Source organism: Atractosteus spatula, chromosome 6, assembly GCF_055471065.1.
Source record: "Atractosteus spatula isolate fAtrSpa1 chromosome 6, fAtrSpa1.hap1, whole genome shotgun sequence".
In the NCBI taxonomy this organism is placed as follows: domain Eukaryota; kingdom Metazoa; phylum Chordata; class Actinopteri; order Semionotiformes; family Lepisosteidae; genus Atractosteus; species Atractosteus spatula.
The window spans coordinates 31,180,356-31,196,641 of NC_142711.1; the positions used below are offsets into that span (position 1 = coordinate 31,180,356).

The 16,286-nt window shown below is 35.1% G+C and overlaps 1 protein-coding gene across 1 annotated transcript in view; it reads right to left on the reverse strand.

Annotated features, from left to right (window-relative positions):
- Window positions 1-16,286, reverse strand: part of LOC148832756 (dynein regulatory complex subunit 11) — a 48,075-nt gene that overhangs the window by 23,577 nt on the left and 8,212 nt on the right. The window contains exons 2-5 of the mRNA XM_088918142.1: window positions 14,810-15,137; window positions 12,727-12,846; window positions 5,347-5,538; window positions 3,071-3,142 (exon numbers count right to left, since the gene is read on the reverse strand). Coding sequence (XP_088774268.1) covers window positions 3,071-3,142; window positions 5,347-5,538; window positions 12,727-12,846; window positions 14,810-15,137 — 712 coding nt within the window. The remainder of the gene's footprint in view (window positions 1-3,070; window positions 3,143-5,346; window positions 5,539-12,726; window positions 12,847-14,809; window positions 15,138-16,286) is intronic.

Below are 16,286 nucleotides of genomic sequence, written 5' to 3' on the forward strand. Positions count from 1 at the left end.
CTTATGTCAGTAACCAAATAATAAAAATTGATCTTTACCAAAATCAAATTCAATTAAGAATGAATAGGAAACAAAGACTTAGAGGTGTGTTGCTGCTCCTTGATATACAGTACTTACTGTATGCTAACATATCCATTGCTTTCATTAAATGTACACTCTGAAGTATGGAAATGACCTCATAATATTATTTATCCAGTTCCTGCAAACCTGAAGACTTGACCAGATATACTGTAGATCTTAGACTGTTCTGCCCTTGTATAAGCCTTCAGGGATTTTCACAGCAGGTTCTTTGAGAAGAGCTCATGTTGAGAGAGTTGTCTGATTTGTCTCCTGCCCTCCTTACTTTTCACCATGCAAATATTCAGATGGGCTCTGACATAAATGAGGAGTCCCAGGACCCTGAACCATAGGTTAATGGAAGCTCTGTAACAACATCCTTTGCAGATATGATTACTTCTTCTACCTTAAAGCCCTAAACTTACTGCCTATAATGTATTGTGTCTGTCATTATGGATTCCAATTGTCTCCTAACGCACTGATCGCTCCGCAAATAGCCCCCCGCTTCATTATGACAATTGAGAGGTTCATATTTCAACCTAATGGCTTTCTATAACTTTAACAATCTATCACGACCTCATTTCATTGCGAGCGCAGTTAATACGCGCTTCCCCGCCAAGTGGAACATTTTCTAATGATGCACTTTCACACCAAAAACAATGCGAGCCCGGGCGCTGCATCAGTCACTAATGTATCCATCCATAATGTGTTTATAACACTCTTTCAAAAGGAGACAACAATGACTACTATAAGGAGAAGAGGGAAAAAAGATGTAGAAAAGAGCGTGAAACCAACATCAAAATTATCAACATAATCATTTTTAAAACACCATCATTAATGATTCCATCATACCCCCGGTAATATATCCATAGATATTGTATCATTAGCAAAATACCAGAAGATTTAAAGGGAACATCATTAAACAGAAAAAAAGACCACTAAATACTACCATTAGCAAGGGATGTTTGACTTCCTTCTCTGATGACAGAAAAAGGATGAGTTGAAAATTAACAATAAAATATAGTAACAAGTAAGAAAAAAATTAAAAATCCATTAGATTCTGATTAGAGTACTACAATTAGTTCCTTTTGGTTATTTTTATTTAAATTGTGTTTATTACCCCTTATTTGTTGTATTGTTCGGTAATCAATGTTTATTATAAGTATTTATATACTTTTGACTGATCTAGAAGTACATATTAATATTGTACCTGTAAAATATTTTGCTGGAATAAAAAAAAAAATATGTGGCTCAATGGTATCCATGTTAATAAAAATGATAAAGAAAAAGAGGATACAATTTTAATAGTGATTAGAGATTAAAGTAAAACTTAAGAGAATAGCCATCACAGGTAGGACAACCATATACTGCGTTATTTCTTAGGCTAACAGCTGTTTGCAGACAACTATTTGTATGAATTAGTTTTTTCTTCTAAAGCAAGACCACATTGAAATGATTCCAATAAAAAATAACATATACAAATAAAATGTACAATAAATGATTTAGGCAAACAAGAAGTCAGTTATTTATAAAGAAAATTGTATCTGTATTTCTAGAATGTGTTATTTTAAAGATGAAAGCTTTGATTTTGATGAAAGATGAAAGATGGATTTTGGGATCAATAAGCTACAAACAATCAAATGTGTTGATGGGCCCAAATATTCCAATAAAAACAATTAGAAAATATAAAAGCTAGTAATCCTGAAAACAGAGACCAAGGAACCACATGAAAACAAAATGGATTTGCTCCTTTGGTTCCTCATTGTATAAAGGAAAGTGCATTTATTTAGTAATACCATTGCTGCCATCAGAACTAAACCTTCTGAGACTTCCTAATGTAGACAGGACACTGTTTTGAAATGCAGATTGTACACAGGAAATAGAGGAGCCTTCAATGGCACTCCACTATCCTCATGCTCATGATATTACCTAGGCCATTCCTAGGTGATTTCCTAAAAATATCTTAGACATTAAAAAAAAATTCAGATTGCCTTTGGAATAATTTGTTCTCTATTAGGTCATTTCTATTAGGTTGCTCACAAACAAGAAGTCCTATTCTTCTATTCTAAAATCAGTTTGTATTTGTACTATACTTGTACTATACCATATACTATAAAATTGATAAAATATATTATTTTCTCAATAAAAACTATAACAAAGGAGAATGTTTTGAATAATAACGAAAAGATAAATTAAGATGGTGTTAAAAGGCAGAATGCATTTCAGCACGTCACTATAGCACATCAGATTATGGAGAATACAGTGAAATGACAGTATTAAATTAAAAATCTTAAGAATTTAAAATTTAGCTAATTCTGGGTTTGAATGTTATAATAAAGCATGCATTTAGTGGCGCTTATATAAACTACTGCCATCTAGTGTTTTCTTTTATTTTAGTTTAATTTAGAACAGTGGAATACTGTATACCAGATAGATGTTAAGCTGTGTCACTGCACTTGCAAAGATTGAGCACTCTACAGAAATTAACTACACTAATGCTCTGTTAATGTATTATCTCGAAGGCCTATAATTCGATCTACAGATGTAAAACAAAAACAAAATTTTAGAGGAATCACAAAAAGAAACGTCCATTTGTTTCCTGTTTTCTTTTTGTTCAATCTTAACATGGGCCTCATTTTATTAATACCATAACATCAAGATAAGAGTATTTTTTTTTACTAAAAAACAATCTATATTTGATTACATTCAAAGATGTATGAAAAATTGAAAAGTATTATAGTTAAAATAGTCATTAAAAAGTCAGATTCTTTCTTCATCAGATGGTTAAAAAGGAAAATCACAGTTGCGTGTAGCATTATTCAAGACCTTGCTTTAGCAGAACATCTCTTTAAATAACCCTTATGGCATACTAGAAAACATAATATTACTAATAGATAAATAAGTATGCATCCCATTCATATGGTGTTTGTTTATGAAAGTAATTAAATATAAGATGTGCACAATGGGCTTTGATGGCCCACTCTTGTCTGTAACCTTTCTGTGTTGTACTCACCATGCCAATAAAGATCAGCTCTTCTTCTCTTTCTTTCCTTGTTTTCTTACGCTGTATAAAGCCTTTCCAAACCTAATATAAAATAGTTCAGATAATGTAGTTTTAGTTTAGTGAAAGACAAGTGCATACTATAATTTAAGACAATATTTAAACAAGCTTCATGAGATTTCTTCAGCACTAGTGAACTTTTACTTTATTATAAGCCAATCGCTGCTTGCAATGGAAGGTGTTTGACCAGTTTTTAAAAGCATTTAATTCTGGTGATGAATCGTTACATTTTCCAAACAAACCATTGCAGCTGTAGTGGCAAGGCATATTATTACACTAAGAATTATGTTTTTTTTTTTAATTTTTAATAAAATTTCTGTTGTCTTCGCAAAGCCACTTGGGACTAAATGTAAAATGTAGCTGAAGTCAGTAACACAGACAGGGTCATTGTAAAGCTGAGTTAATTCTGAAAATCCCTAATGATTTCCCTAATAATGTGGTGTACCATGGCTCTTCTCAGTCTGGTACTCAAGACAATGGGTCAATGGTCACTGCCCATTACCTAAGAGATGTCCAACCAATGAGGAACCTGCTGAGTTAATAGAAAGTCTACACCTGATAACTACACCTTGTGTTTCACAAACAATTGTTATTTTGCCTAATTAACATAAAGTGCAGACACAAGGACCCCAACTGTGTAAGAAGAGCAGCAGGGAAAGCTTGTTCAGACACTGGCTGTCTGGCAACAAAAGATGCCTGACATATCCCCACTTGAGTGAGTGGTGAGTATGTGCCATAGCGTCTGTGGTTGAAGCTGAGAACTATGTGAAAATAAAGTAAGTAAATGTGTGAGAAAATAAGGTACAACTGGGCCTGCAATGACCTCACCTAGTGGAGTGGCGCCTCACTGGTACAACAACCTACTCCACACATTCAAAGCAAAAAACAAAAATAAAAAGATAATTCATATATTTAACTTAGGTGCATAACTTTATCTTAACAAGCTAAACCATAGGTTGAGTGCCACAGAGTGCAATAATAGCAATAACAGTCCACATGATATCAGAGTAAATACACCATTTCTGTAAGGTCTCTCAGTCAGGTAATGAATTTCAAGCAAAGATTCAAGGAGGCCAACAGCAACATTGAAATAGTTACAGTGGCTGAGATGGGAGAAAAGGTCCATGGGACAACAATATCCTAGGCACTTAAAAAGAGGATTTTATAAGAAACTGAAAAAAAAAACATGGTGGTGGCAGAATTAGGTTTTGCATCTCATCAACAAAAGTACTAGGAAATCTTAAAGGACCTACAACTGGAATAAAAATTCACATTTCAACAGGAATACGACCCACAAGGTAAAAATACGCTTAAGATGAAAGATCTTAATGGCTTGAATCCTATGGAGAATCTATGGAAACACTTAAGTGCCATTTATAAGTGATCTCCAAGCAGCTTGAGAGTGCTTGAGTAAATCTGCAAAGAACAATGGGCAAATATTTCACAAAACCAGCATGTAAAGTTGGTAGCGTCCCAAAAATAACTATGGCTGTAACTGCTGTCAAAGGTGAGTCCGACAAATATTAAGTTCACAGGTCTGAATACTTGCGCAAATATATTTGATTATTTTCTTTCCTTTTACTTATATTACTTATCTTATCCTTAATAGTCTTCAATTTGAGAATTTAGATTTTGAATAAAATATTACTGTATAATACGGTAATTTCACTAAATGGGAAACCATAATCTGAATACTTTTTTTGATACTACTGCTTCCACTAATTATTCTCAATGCTTAATGTAGTGAGATTTTAAAGCAAAGTCCATTACATGGTGTGAATGTTAACCTTCTGATAAGCTATTGATAGGTCCAGTACACTTTCTCTGAGACTAATACTGTGCATTGTTTGTGTTCTGCTTTTGTAAGACATATTTTTGACACATAAATGAACACATTTTGAGAGGATTAATTAATTGTATCAATTCCATTTCATATCTAAGACACAAACCTGTAAGAAATTACTATATTTCAGTTTTATACAAGTATTCTTCAAGAAGAAGTGAATGCTTCTCCATCACAGGTGTGGACAGCTTGTGTCAAACAAATTTAAATCAAATTTCATTAGTCGATAGCATAGTCACAAATGTTTTTAGCAAATTGTAAGGAAAGAAAAATTAAAAACAAAAAAGTACACATCTTGAACTAGACTTGGGTATTAATTTTATGCAAACATTATCGATAATTTAGAACGGCCCCATTTCAATGTAGGACTTCTGTTTTTGCTCACCTTCTGAATGCATATTGCTGCTTGATCCATGCCTGCAGCTACCACATCCTTATCCTTGGCTCTTCTCTGTCTCTCCTCATCACGACGGATTTCCTTCATGAACTTAGCCCTGAGCCGGCCTTGTCGAGCTCTTTCTGACACCTGGATCAGTTTGATGGCTTCTTCAAGAGTCAAGGGGCGGACAGCAAAAATCTTCAAGGATACCACAAATATTTGAATGCAACTTTAAAGAAAATGAAGGGTTTTGAAGGAAAATGATAAAAATCTTACTCTTAGTTTAGAAGGTGATTAATTTAAAAGTTATATGATTACAAACAGAATAAAGTAATATTGTCTATTTCAGAGAGCATATATACTGTATTAATAGCATCAGATATTACTCTGACACTGTACTGTATAAGGATGGGATATATAATAAAAAGTGCAGAATTTCAATCAAGAGATGTTTTGTTAAAATTGTTAAATTCAGTATTAAGATCTCATTTAGGATATTGTGTACAATTTTGGTTACAACATTATAGAAAATCAGTCCGGAGAAGAAAAACCAGAGAGAATCCTAGGCTTAAAGGAAAATCTTATTCTGTCAAGCTAAAAGAACTGTTGTTTATAGTGATGAACAAATGGACCCAATTCAACTATTCAAAATTCTCACAGGCAGAGGACACAAATGGAAACCTAGAAAAAAGCATTTAATATGGAGACTAAAAAATACTTTTTTTATTGAACTAGCCTCTGGCAGCCCATTGAGTTACTGTGGGTGGGCTCATTGGCCTCCTCTTGTATGCAACCTTTCTTACAGGTCCACTGTTAATCACCAAAATCCAAATTCACCAAATCAAACATTACAGAAATGTCTATACAGTTTTGTGCAAGAGATCCTCTACCCTTTGTAGCAAGGTGGACTGCAGTAGATCCCACTAAAGGTAGCAAAGACTTGAAACCTCCTCTGCTTTATAGTTGTACTACATTACAGTTGTACAGTACTTCTTTGCAGCTTTCTTAGGTTCACATAAAGCAAATATTTCTATAGAAATAACTCATATACAGTATATGATGCAACTGTTTCTGATAAATAGGAACTCCTTGAAAGGAAAATGCAGTTGCAAAGAAGCACTACCTAGAAGTATCTTGTTCAACCTACACAAATGTTATACTTTAGAATGAAAAATGGGAGTTAGTGAGTGACTCTAGAAAAGGCACTCAGCTGAGTTTAGGTTGAGCTCTATGATACAGATGAAGTTTAAAACTAGCTCATGGCACAAGCTGACCATGAATTAGATTTCCCAGGCAGTGGTACAGAATTGGCTTGAGTCCTGCTGAGGTTAAGGCTGGGAATAACCAGCCAGAACTCTTATGGCTTCTGGCAAACAGTGGTACTTGCAATTTGGGTACGAGCAATCTTTTGATGCTGCAGGTGAGGGTTTTGTACCAAATCTCCTGTACATGACTTTGTAGTCTGTGACATGATAAAAAACAAATGGCATGAAGATGGATATTTTTGAAGAAATGTGTCCGATTTTGACTTCCAGGTTCCCTTCCAGTGTGGGTTTGTCTCTAGGAACCAAGATGTGAAAACACACAATAGAAACAAATATTTTTTTTTCAGCGTAGTTCAAAAAGAAAAAAAAATATTCCAAAATTAAAACACAAACATTTTCTGAAAAATAAGACATATAAACACAAAATGGAAGTTTTGTCATGCTGAGTATACAAGAGAATGGTAAAGGCATTTAAGAAGGTTGTGAGTTCAATCCTCAGCTGGGGCTGATTCAGCCTGGAGGCAAACTTAAGTGTGTTCTCTGGGGCATGCCAGATCTTTTCACTTGGGTGACAAGATATTTAAGCAGGGCAGATCCAGTTCGATGTGCAGTTAAAATCTCATTTTCAGGGATATAGACCCATAACTTTAAATACAAAAAGTCATTTTTTTTTCTCAATAAAAAACGCTTGACTTCATAGCATCAGTGAATCATCATCACTGGTGGAACATCAAAGAGGCAAACCAAATCAGAACCTGTGCTCTGTGGGAAAAAAAAGTTTGCACAGTTCCAAGGACTAAACTGTGTACGATGGGAGACAAACTGTCCATTGATATCAAGTACACAAACACTGTTTGTGTTATTAATAATGTTTAAAAACATATTTTTATTAAATGGTTCATTCTAATTTATCATTTCAAAACAGTTGCATAATTACATTTCTTTCTGGTTTTTTTTCTGGTTATTATGTGTTTTATAATTATGTACAGTGGTGTGAAAAAGTGTTTGCCCCCTTCCTGATTTCTTATTTTTTTGCATGTTTGTCACACTGAAATGTTTCAGATCATCAAACAAATTGAAGTATTAGACAAAGATAACACAAGTAAACACAAAATGCAGTTTTTAAATGAAGGTTTTTATTATTAAGGGAAAAAAAATCCAAACCTACATGGCCCTGTGTGAAAAAGTGATTGCCCCCCCCCCTGTTAAAACATAAATCAACTGTGGTTTATAACATCTTTGGAAAGCTGAGTTCAATTTCTGTAGCCACACCCAGGCCTGATTACTGCCACACCTTTTCTCAATCAAGAAATCACTTAAATAGGACCTGCCTGACAAAGTGAAGTAGACCAAAAGATCCTCAAAAGCTAGACATCATGCTGTGATCCAAAGAAATTCAGGAACAAATGAGAAACAGAGTAATTGAGATTTATCAGTCTGGAAAAGGTTATAAAGCCATTTCTAAAGCTTTGGGACTCCAGCGAACCACAGTGAGAGCCATTATCCACAAATGGCGAAAACATGGAACAGTGGTGAACCTTCCCAGGAGTGGCCGGCCGACCAAAATTACCCCAAGAGCGCAGCGACGACTCATCCAAGAGGTCACAAAAAACCCCACAACAACATCCAAAGAACTGCAGGCTTCACTTGCCTCAGTTAAGGTCAGTGTTCATGACTCCACCATAAGAAAGAGACTGGACAAAAATAGCCTGCATGGCAGAGTTCCAAGACAAAAACCACTGCTGAGCAAAAAGAACATAAAGGCTCGTCTCAGTTTTGCCAGAAAACATCTTGATGATCCCCAAGACTTTTGGGAAAATACTCTGTGGACTGATGAGACAAAAGTTGAACTTTTTGGAAGGTGTGTCCCATTACATCTGGCATAAAAGTAACACAGCATTTCAGAAAAGGAACATCATACCAACAGTAAAATATGGTGGTGGTAGTGTGATGGTCTGGGGCTGTTTTGCTGCTTCAGGACCTGGAAGACTTGCTGTGGTAAATGGAACCATGAATTCTGCTGTCTACCAAAAAATCCTGAAGGAGAATGTCCGGCCATCTGTTCGTGACCTCAAGCTGAAGCGCACTTGGGTTCTGCAGCAGGACAATGATCCAAAACACACCAGCAAGTCCACCTCTGAATGGCTTAAGAAAAACAAAATGAAGACTTTGGAGTGGCCTAGTCAAAGTCTTGACCTGAATCCGATTGAGATGTTGTGGCATGACCTTAAAAAAGCGGTTAAGGCTCGAAAACCCTCCAATGTGGCTGAATTACAACAATTCTGCAAAGATGAGTGGGCCAAAATTCCTCCACAGTGCTGTAAAAGACTCATTGCCAGTTATCACAAACGATTGATTGCAGTTGTTGCTGCTAAGGGTGGCCCAACAAGTTATTAGGTTTAGGGGGCAATCACTTTTTCACACAGGGCCATGTAGGTTTGGATTTTTTTTTACCTTAATAATAAAAACCTTCATTTAAAAACTGCATTTTGTGTTTACTTGTGTTATCTTTGTCTAATATTTCAATTTGTCTGATGATCTGAAACATTTCAGTGTGACAAACATGCAAAAAAATAAGAAATCAGGAAGGGGGCAAACACTTTTTCACACCACTGTATATTAAATTAAAACATTACATTCATCCTAACCACTTCATCCATTTCAGGTTGTGAGGGAGGGAGAAGCTATTTCAGCGAGCAACAGGCACAAAGTGGGGTACAACATGGATGGGACACCATTTCATTACAGAACACCCACAGACAAAACACAGTCATGCTCACACTCACACCAGAAGCCAATTAACTACTATTATATCTTTAGACTGTGAGAGGAAACCCAAACAAATACAGAGAGAACATACAAACTCCAAGCAGATAGCACACAAGGTCTGGAAAATATAACATTGGCCATATATATAATATTCATACATATAAATATATAATATATACATATAATCAACTTTGATCCTTCTTCTCTTCTTTCATTTCCATCTAAACCCACAAATGGAACCCTCAATTACTTAGGTATTAAAATTTATAATGCACTGGCCAAAATTAGAACGGGAAACTAACACCTTTTTGTTTTGGAAGAAATGATTTTTTTTCCAAATTTGGAACACAAAATGCCATAATTACAGATCAGTACTAATTCTCATCTCTTTGTTTTTTCTCCTTGGTTGACTGAAGGAGTTTTTTTTTATTCTGAAGAACACATTTGATGATTCTTGCCTCCATTCTTTCTAGGACTTACAAAGTAAATACTCTCTTGTAGGTTTTTCTTTTTCATACGTCCATATCCACTGTGGGAATTGTTGGATTTATAACTGAATATATGTCAGTTAAAGTGGGGGTTGTTTCCTCAATATACAAAACATATATTTCTCAAACAATTAAGCCACTTCTAATGTTATGAACTCAGTATAGTGAGCGAAGAATGGAGAATAGTCCTGTATGCTATAATGATTCCTCACACCTACTGTACTGTATATAGAGTTTTTCTGGACACTCCACTCAAAGTGTTTTATGGGTAGTGGGGACTCCCTCCTCCACTACCATTGTGTAGCCCCCATCTGAATCATGCAATGGCAGCCAAAGTGTGCCAGTGCACTCACCACACATCTGCTATCAATGGTGAAAATAGATATGCTATAGTATTCCAATTAGGAGAATTCAGGATAGGTTATCAACAGATTCTACTGACCAGCTCTCTATGGCCAAGTAATGGGAATTTACATTATATGGGAGTTGTTCAAAATTATTGTGTTATGGAAATATGTGGGCTATACTGTACATTTGGTACTATTCATCCACAATCCCTTGAATTTCTGTTTCTCTTAACACTTACTTAACACTATCAGTGCTCAATAAAAGAATTTCTTAGCAGGGATGACTTTTTGGATTGCGCCAGTTATTTGTTATTTCTTGTGTGTGATTAGGATATTTGCAGTACATATTTTGCTTCCAGAAAGTCATGACTCAGCTGCACTTGGCCTCTACCACTACATTGGTGGCCTGGAATAATTATTTTGATATACAGTGCTAGCTTAGATGGTGTAATGTTTTATGTGCCTTTTCTAAGGATGTTTTTCCTTTTTTTCTCTTTCTCTTTTTTTAACTAAATGACTGCAATGAACATTTTGTATCACAAGAAAATATCTATGTGTTGTGTTATGTAATTGTTCTGTCCTTTCTCCACTGTGGGGTTGGCGTTAAAATAAATAGAAATAAAAGAATTGTCCAAAAAAATAAAACCACAGACAGGTATCACATTCCCAGCTCTCCACATACTGTACCTGTCTCAGCTGCTTGACCACCACTTTCACTCAACAATCTCTATCGAAAGTACTCTTCTTTCAATTAGTGATGCCCTCCTGTCAGCTTGGGCTGTTTTCTTTTGTCGTAAAAACTCGGCTGCTTTTGAGACTGTTAACCAAACTATATGTACTGACCTAGAAATTTTAGGCGCTGTTTAAACCTGGTTCTGCTTCTGTTTTGCAATCACAGGTTCTGTGAATCCTGGTATAGCTTGGTCTCTGGTCTGAAAAATGCTTTACAATACAGTGTGTGGGTCCCCCAAGGCTGTGTGCTGGATCCCCTGCTGTTCTTTTTTTACACCGTTGCCCTAGGACTTTAAATCTCCTCCTGCAGATTTCAATACAACTTCTATGTTGATGTTTCTCGGATCTTCTTTTTTTCCTTAACCTGATATATTTATCTTGCATATTAACAACTGTCTCTTAACTATTTCCCTTAGTCATTTCAAATTAAAGCTATCTAATTCTGGCCTTCTTTTCTACCATTTCTATCGGCCTCGCCAGCTCTGTTCCATTTGACTGCCTCCTCTGCCAGGTACCCGAGTGTAATTCTTGCTCCCTCCCTCCACTATTCCAATCAAATTAATGCTCTGCTTCTTTCCAAGCGATATCTGCGGGATTCCCCCCTTCCTCACTTTCTTGTGTATACAACGTCTAGTTCAAATCCTGGTGCTTTACTGCATGAGATATTGCAACTCCACTCCTGGCCAGTGTTATTCATCCTTTTCAACTCATTCAGATTACTCAGCTCGTCTTTTCTCTCTTGCCATGCAGTTACTCTGATACCTCCATTGGCTCCCTAGTTGTATACATTTATTTCAAAACATTTATATTTACCTTCTGCTGTCTTATCCACTCTTCCTCAATATTTCTCCAGTCCCTTATGTCTCCCTATAATCCAATCCTTCCCCAACTCTGTGATCCTTCTTCTCTGCCAGACAGTCTGTTACCCCACCTACTGTGCAAGCCCTGTTTATTCACATCCCTGGCTCTGCAGTGGAAGAATGAACTACCCACTTAAATCAGAACTGCTCAGTCCCACACCACATCTCTGCATCTTCTCAAGACACATTCATTTAGAGTGCACCTGCAATCTCCCTGACACAGTTGGAACATTTTACTCCCAGCTGTCACTGCACTCTGCTCAATGGCTTGCCTTCTTCACTGTAATCTATGATTACTACCTACATTTTTGCCACTCAATATATGTTTCACTCTGTTCTTTGCTATGTATACATGGCACTTCTAGCATGTGCCTCGCTGTTTTGCTTTTCATTGTTTTTTTTATTTTTACTTTTCTGCTGTATCTGAATGATATATTGTTATATGTACTTTATGTATTATAGGACAAAACTCCATGGATAAGAGCATCTAGTAAGGAAATAATAACATTTGTCAAGTGCCTTGAGATTGTTCTTTATGTAAGGTGCTTTGTAAATAAAATGTACTGTATATAATATGATACCCATTCCTATCAAACAATATACATAACGCAGACATACACATCAGAGTTACTTTTTCCATCCCCAATATGAACTGTTATGTCAGTATACATACTGTACTTTGATTTTTAGCAGTATTTAGAATAAAATATATTTTTATTTCCTAAAAGTTTTTTTAACTTTCCGAAATATGATCTATTTTAGTTGAAAACAAGTACTGTACCACTGTTTGAAAGAATTTTGATACAGTAAAAAAGATATGGGTAGCCTAGACTATACATTGGTAGCAATATACTGCAACATTAAGTACAAATTCTATATAGTCAACAGAATTCACCAGTCATAGAAAAACAAACTTCAGACTTACTTTGGGCTTTTCCACCACTGTAATCTTGTCCAGAATTCTTGCTAGCATCTCTTTTCTGTCCTGCAGGACCTTAGCACGATCACCAATGAAGTATTTTGGAATGGGAATCTCAATCTCTGCCTAGAATTGTTTGAGACAATAATGTAGGAATTTTCGTTTACACTACAGTTTAATTCTTAAATGAAAGTATATTATTGTGTACAGAAGCCTATGCAACTCAATACAATTTTACAATTCAATTGTAAAACTCATTTTTTTCTACTTTTCAGGTTTTTTCTACTGTCTGTTTTTCCTTTTTTAGGCACAAACAGTTTTATGGTGATATGGCTATTACATTTTAAAATAATCCAGTTAATGTAGTTAATCCTGATATCTGCATTTTTTAAAGCTCAATGGATGTCTAAAGAGGAGCAAATGTTGCAAATGTCAAGAAACACCTAATAATTAAGTATTTTTTTAAGTTTCTGATTATTATAAATTAAAGCTTGTTAAATAATCAGCTTAGTTCCTTTTCATCCAATTTAAATTGTATTAATAACAGTCAAAGCATAAGAATTGTGCAAAACACTAGTGGATTCCATGAGTAAATTGCTGAAGTACATGCAATATACACATAGGTATAAGTTATCCATGTAGCTCTAGACTGTGTCTAATAACACTTCCACACAACAGAGTATATAACAGTAATACATCTTTACCAGCCTAGCTCTGTGTAAAAATATTGTAATGGTGGTGTGCTATTATTTATATTTCACATATGACATTACTAGTTTCTATTCAATTTCCAGTTCTTGTCGCTTGCAATGCCTCTTGCAAAGTGTAAACTCAAACTTCAAATGAGAAACTATTTCTCAAAAATGTTCAATTTTTACGTGATTTAAATGAAAAGAATACTTCTGAATACAGAAGATATTTCTTCAGTCCAAATGATCTATTAAACAGATTAGTTTATCACTGATGCCATCTTGTGGAAAATCCAAAACACTGCTACTAAATAGAAAGGACACTTGGAGCAATTAAGATTAGTGTACTTTAAAATAATTTTAAAATGTTACACCTTTGTTTAAGATATTAAATGTATGAAAATAAATATACAAATGCTGTGAAAGTACTTTTGATATTCACATTATTGTTAATAATCTGTGAAAACAGCTTTAAAAATTAGTCCTTGAATGGATACAAACACAATGCCTAAGGCAGCTTTATTCTGAATATTTTTGTTTTCTTCATTTCAGATGCTTTGGATCCCCCTATTAGTGCAGCCTTTAAAAACAGTTTACACAAATGCTTTACTTAATATCAGCATCTTTTATAAATTATATGAAACTGGACCAGATTTTGTATCTTTTTATACATTAATTCATATTCTTTTGCCATCTATATGGAGTAAGGAGTTTGAATCCTAATTAAAAGCAAGAAAAAATAAATATAAATCAAATTACCAGTGAGATCACTAAGTACAAAAATCAAATTTTAGTGAGATGTAGTGGGAGTCTAAACCTGTTTTAAATTTTAAATAAAATTACAACTTCTACAAGATAGTCAGTGCAAACTCACTACTACACTATGCATAGTAGTGAAACACAAAAAATAAGAAAATAGCCCAAAACCACACTACTCAAATTGTTTTCAAGAAACACTGCCCCTGTAGCTTTACTTTAGCATTGCTCCATGATGAACCATCTCTATGCCTACCCTAAAATTCAGCATTTTAAATAATTTTAAAGGCCCACAATGTGTAGACAAACACATGGTTCAATACGATGACTTTGGCAGCTTAACCATGCACTTGCATTTTACTGTAGGCTTTTACACAGAATTTTGTAAAAATGTTGGTTGTAAAGCTTTTGCTATTCCTATTTGATATACATTATAGGCCTACTGTATATGCAGTATTTTTATTTTAAATTCTTTTTCAACAATATTGAAAATGACGTGAAGGTACACATGGCTTTCCTAGTTTAATAAGAGCAAATATAATTGTTCTGTACTTTGTATTTTTTAATCAATTAAGCCTGGGTTGGTGTCGCCTTCCTCTTCCTGCCTGTGAGCACACACATGAAGTGACAGTGAACCAGCTCACCGGCGTCAGTTTCAGGTCCTGGATGATGTCATCCATGTAGTGATACTCAGAATACTCCTTCTCCACCATCTCGTTTTTGAGCTCCAGCACGCGACCCATCACTCCGTCCAGCACTGCCCGAATTACACGCCTCTTCTGGGGATGCACCACCTGGTCATATGCCACCTCCAGTGACCGGAAGATCTGGATATACCGAACGTAGAGAGTGGCCACACGCTGGAAAAAAACCACTCTGTCCTTCTCGGGGCCTTGAGGCTGTGCAGGCAGCTCCTGAGTTAGCAGGCTGGACAGCTCTACATGGGCATCTGCCCAAAGTTTATTGTAGGTTCTGGAAGAAAAGACAACAATCTAATAGAATTAATCGTATTTAACATATGAAGGCATGTAGCACAGAAACAGATAATACTGTAAAATCAATGACATGTGCAATTTCCAGGTTCATTTTCCATTTCCCAAGAATTTGAATTGAAACCTAATATGTATAGAATATATATTAGACATTTCTGTACACATATATTAGACATATTATAAAATATATATATATAGATATAGATGATAATACAACATTTCACATAACCACAGTACACACATCATAAGAACACTAAATATATGGTAGCTTGTATAGTTCTAGACAGTTGACTAACGTATATGAAGTGAATGTAACAGCAATGTGTTAATATGCCAAGAGTAAAAAAAACAGGGACCACGTGTAATATACTGTAGCAAGATGAGGTCCAGTTTTCAGCCAAGTAGACCATCATGCATGAAGGTGAAATAACAGATAAAAAGTAAGATTTAGTCAAATATTTATGGTTTGGAAAGAGAATACATGAATCTTAGAATATATTGAGCATGTTGTTTGTAGCCATTCAAAAACTATTTTTAAAAGTGATTTAATAAAACGTTTAATAAAGCGTTACACGATTAAAGCGTCATTTGTTAATGTATGTTTATGACAATTCTTAAGAGAACAAACAAAATAATAATAGCGATAAAAAAAGTATTTTTAATCCAAAACTCTATTAATCGTTTGATCTTTAATATTACAGTTTCTCTTTTTGAAACTTTCATTTCGTACACTGTATTTCAACCTCCTCTGCATGCATATCATACTATAAATTATTTAATGTATAGCCAACATAAAGGCTGCTTTGTTTCCCAAACCTGGCAATTAAATGTAACAGTGTGAGGGAACGGATGAAAAAGGAAATTAAAAGTATTATGTCATAAGGACAACAATTCGGGTTTGTATTAATACCCAAGTTAATACAAACATGTGCATGAATTATTGGCTGTTCACTTGTATGGCTATTCCAGGTTACATCTAGGCGCCCGTACAAACCTGTGAGACATGACGGCGACTGAGTAGATAAATTATCCTCGTTTTTCTGTCGCCGACAAAATGTCCTTTAATAACAGCGCTGTTATCTAATCTTATCAAACATGAAAGGTCTTTTGCTAAGTCAATAAAACTTCA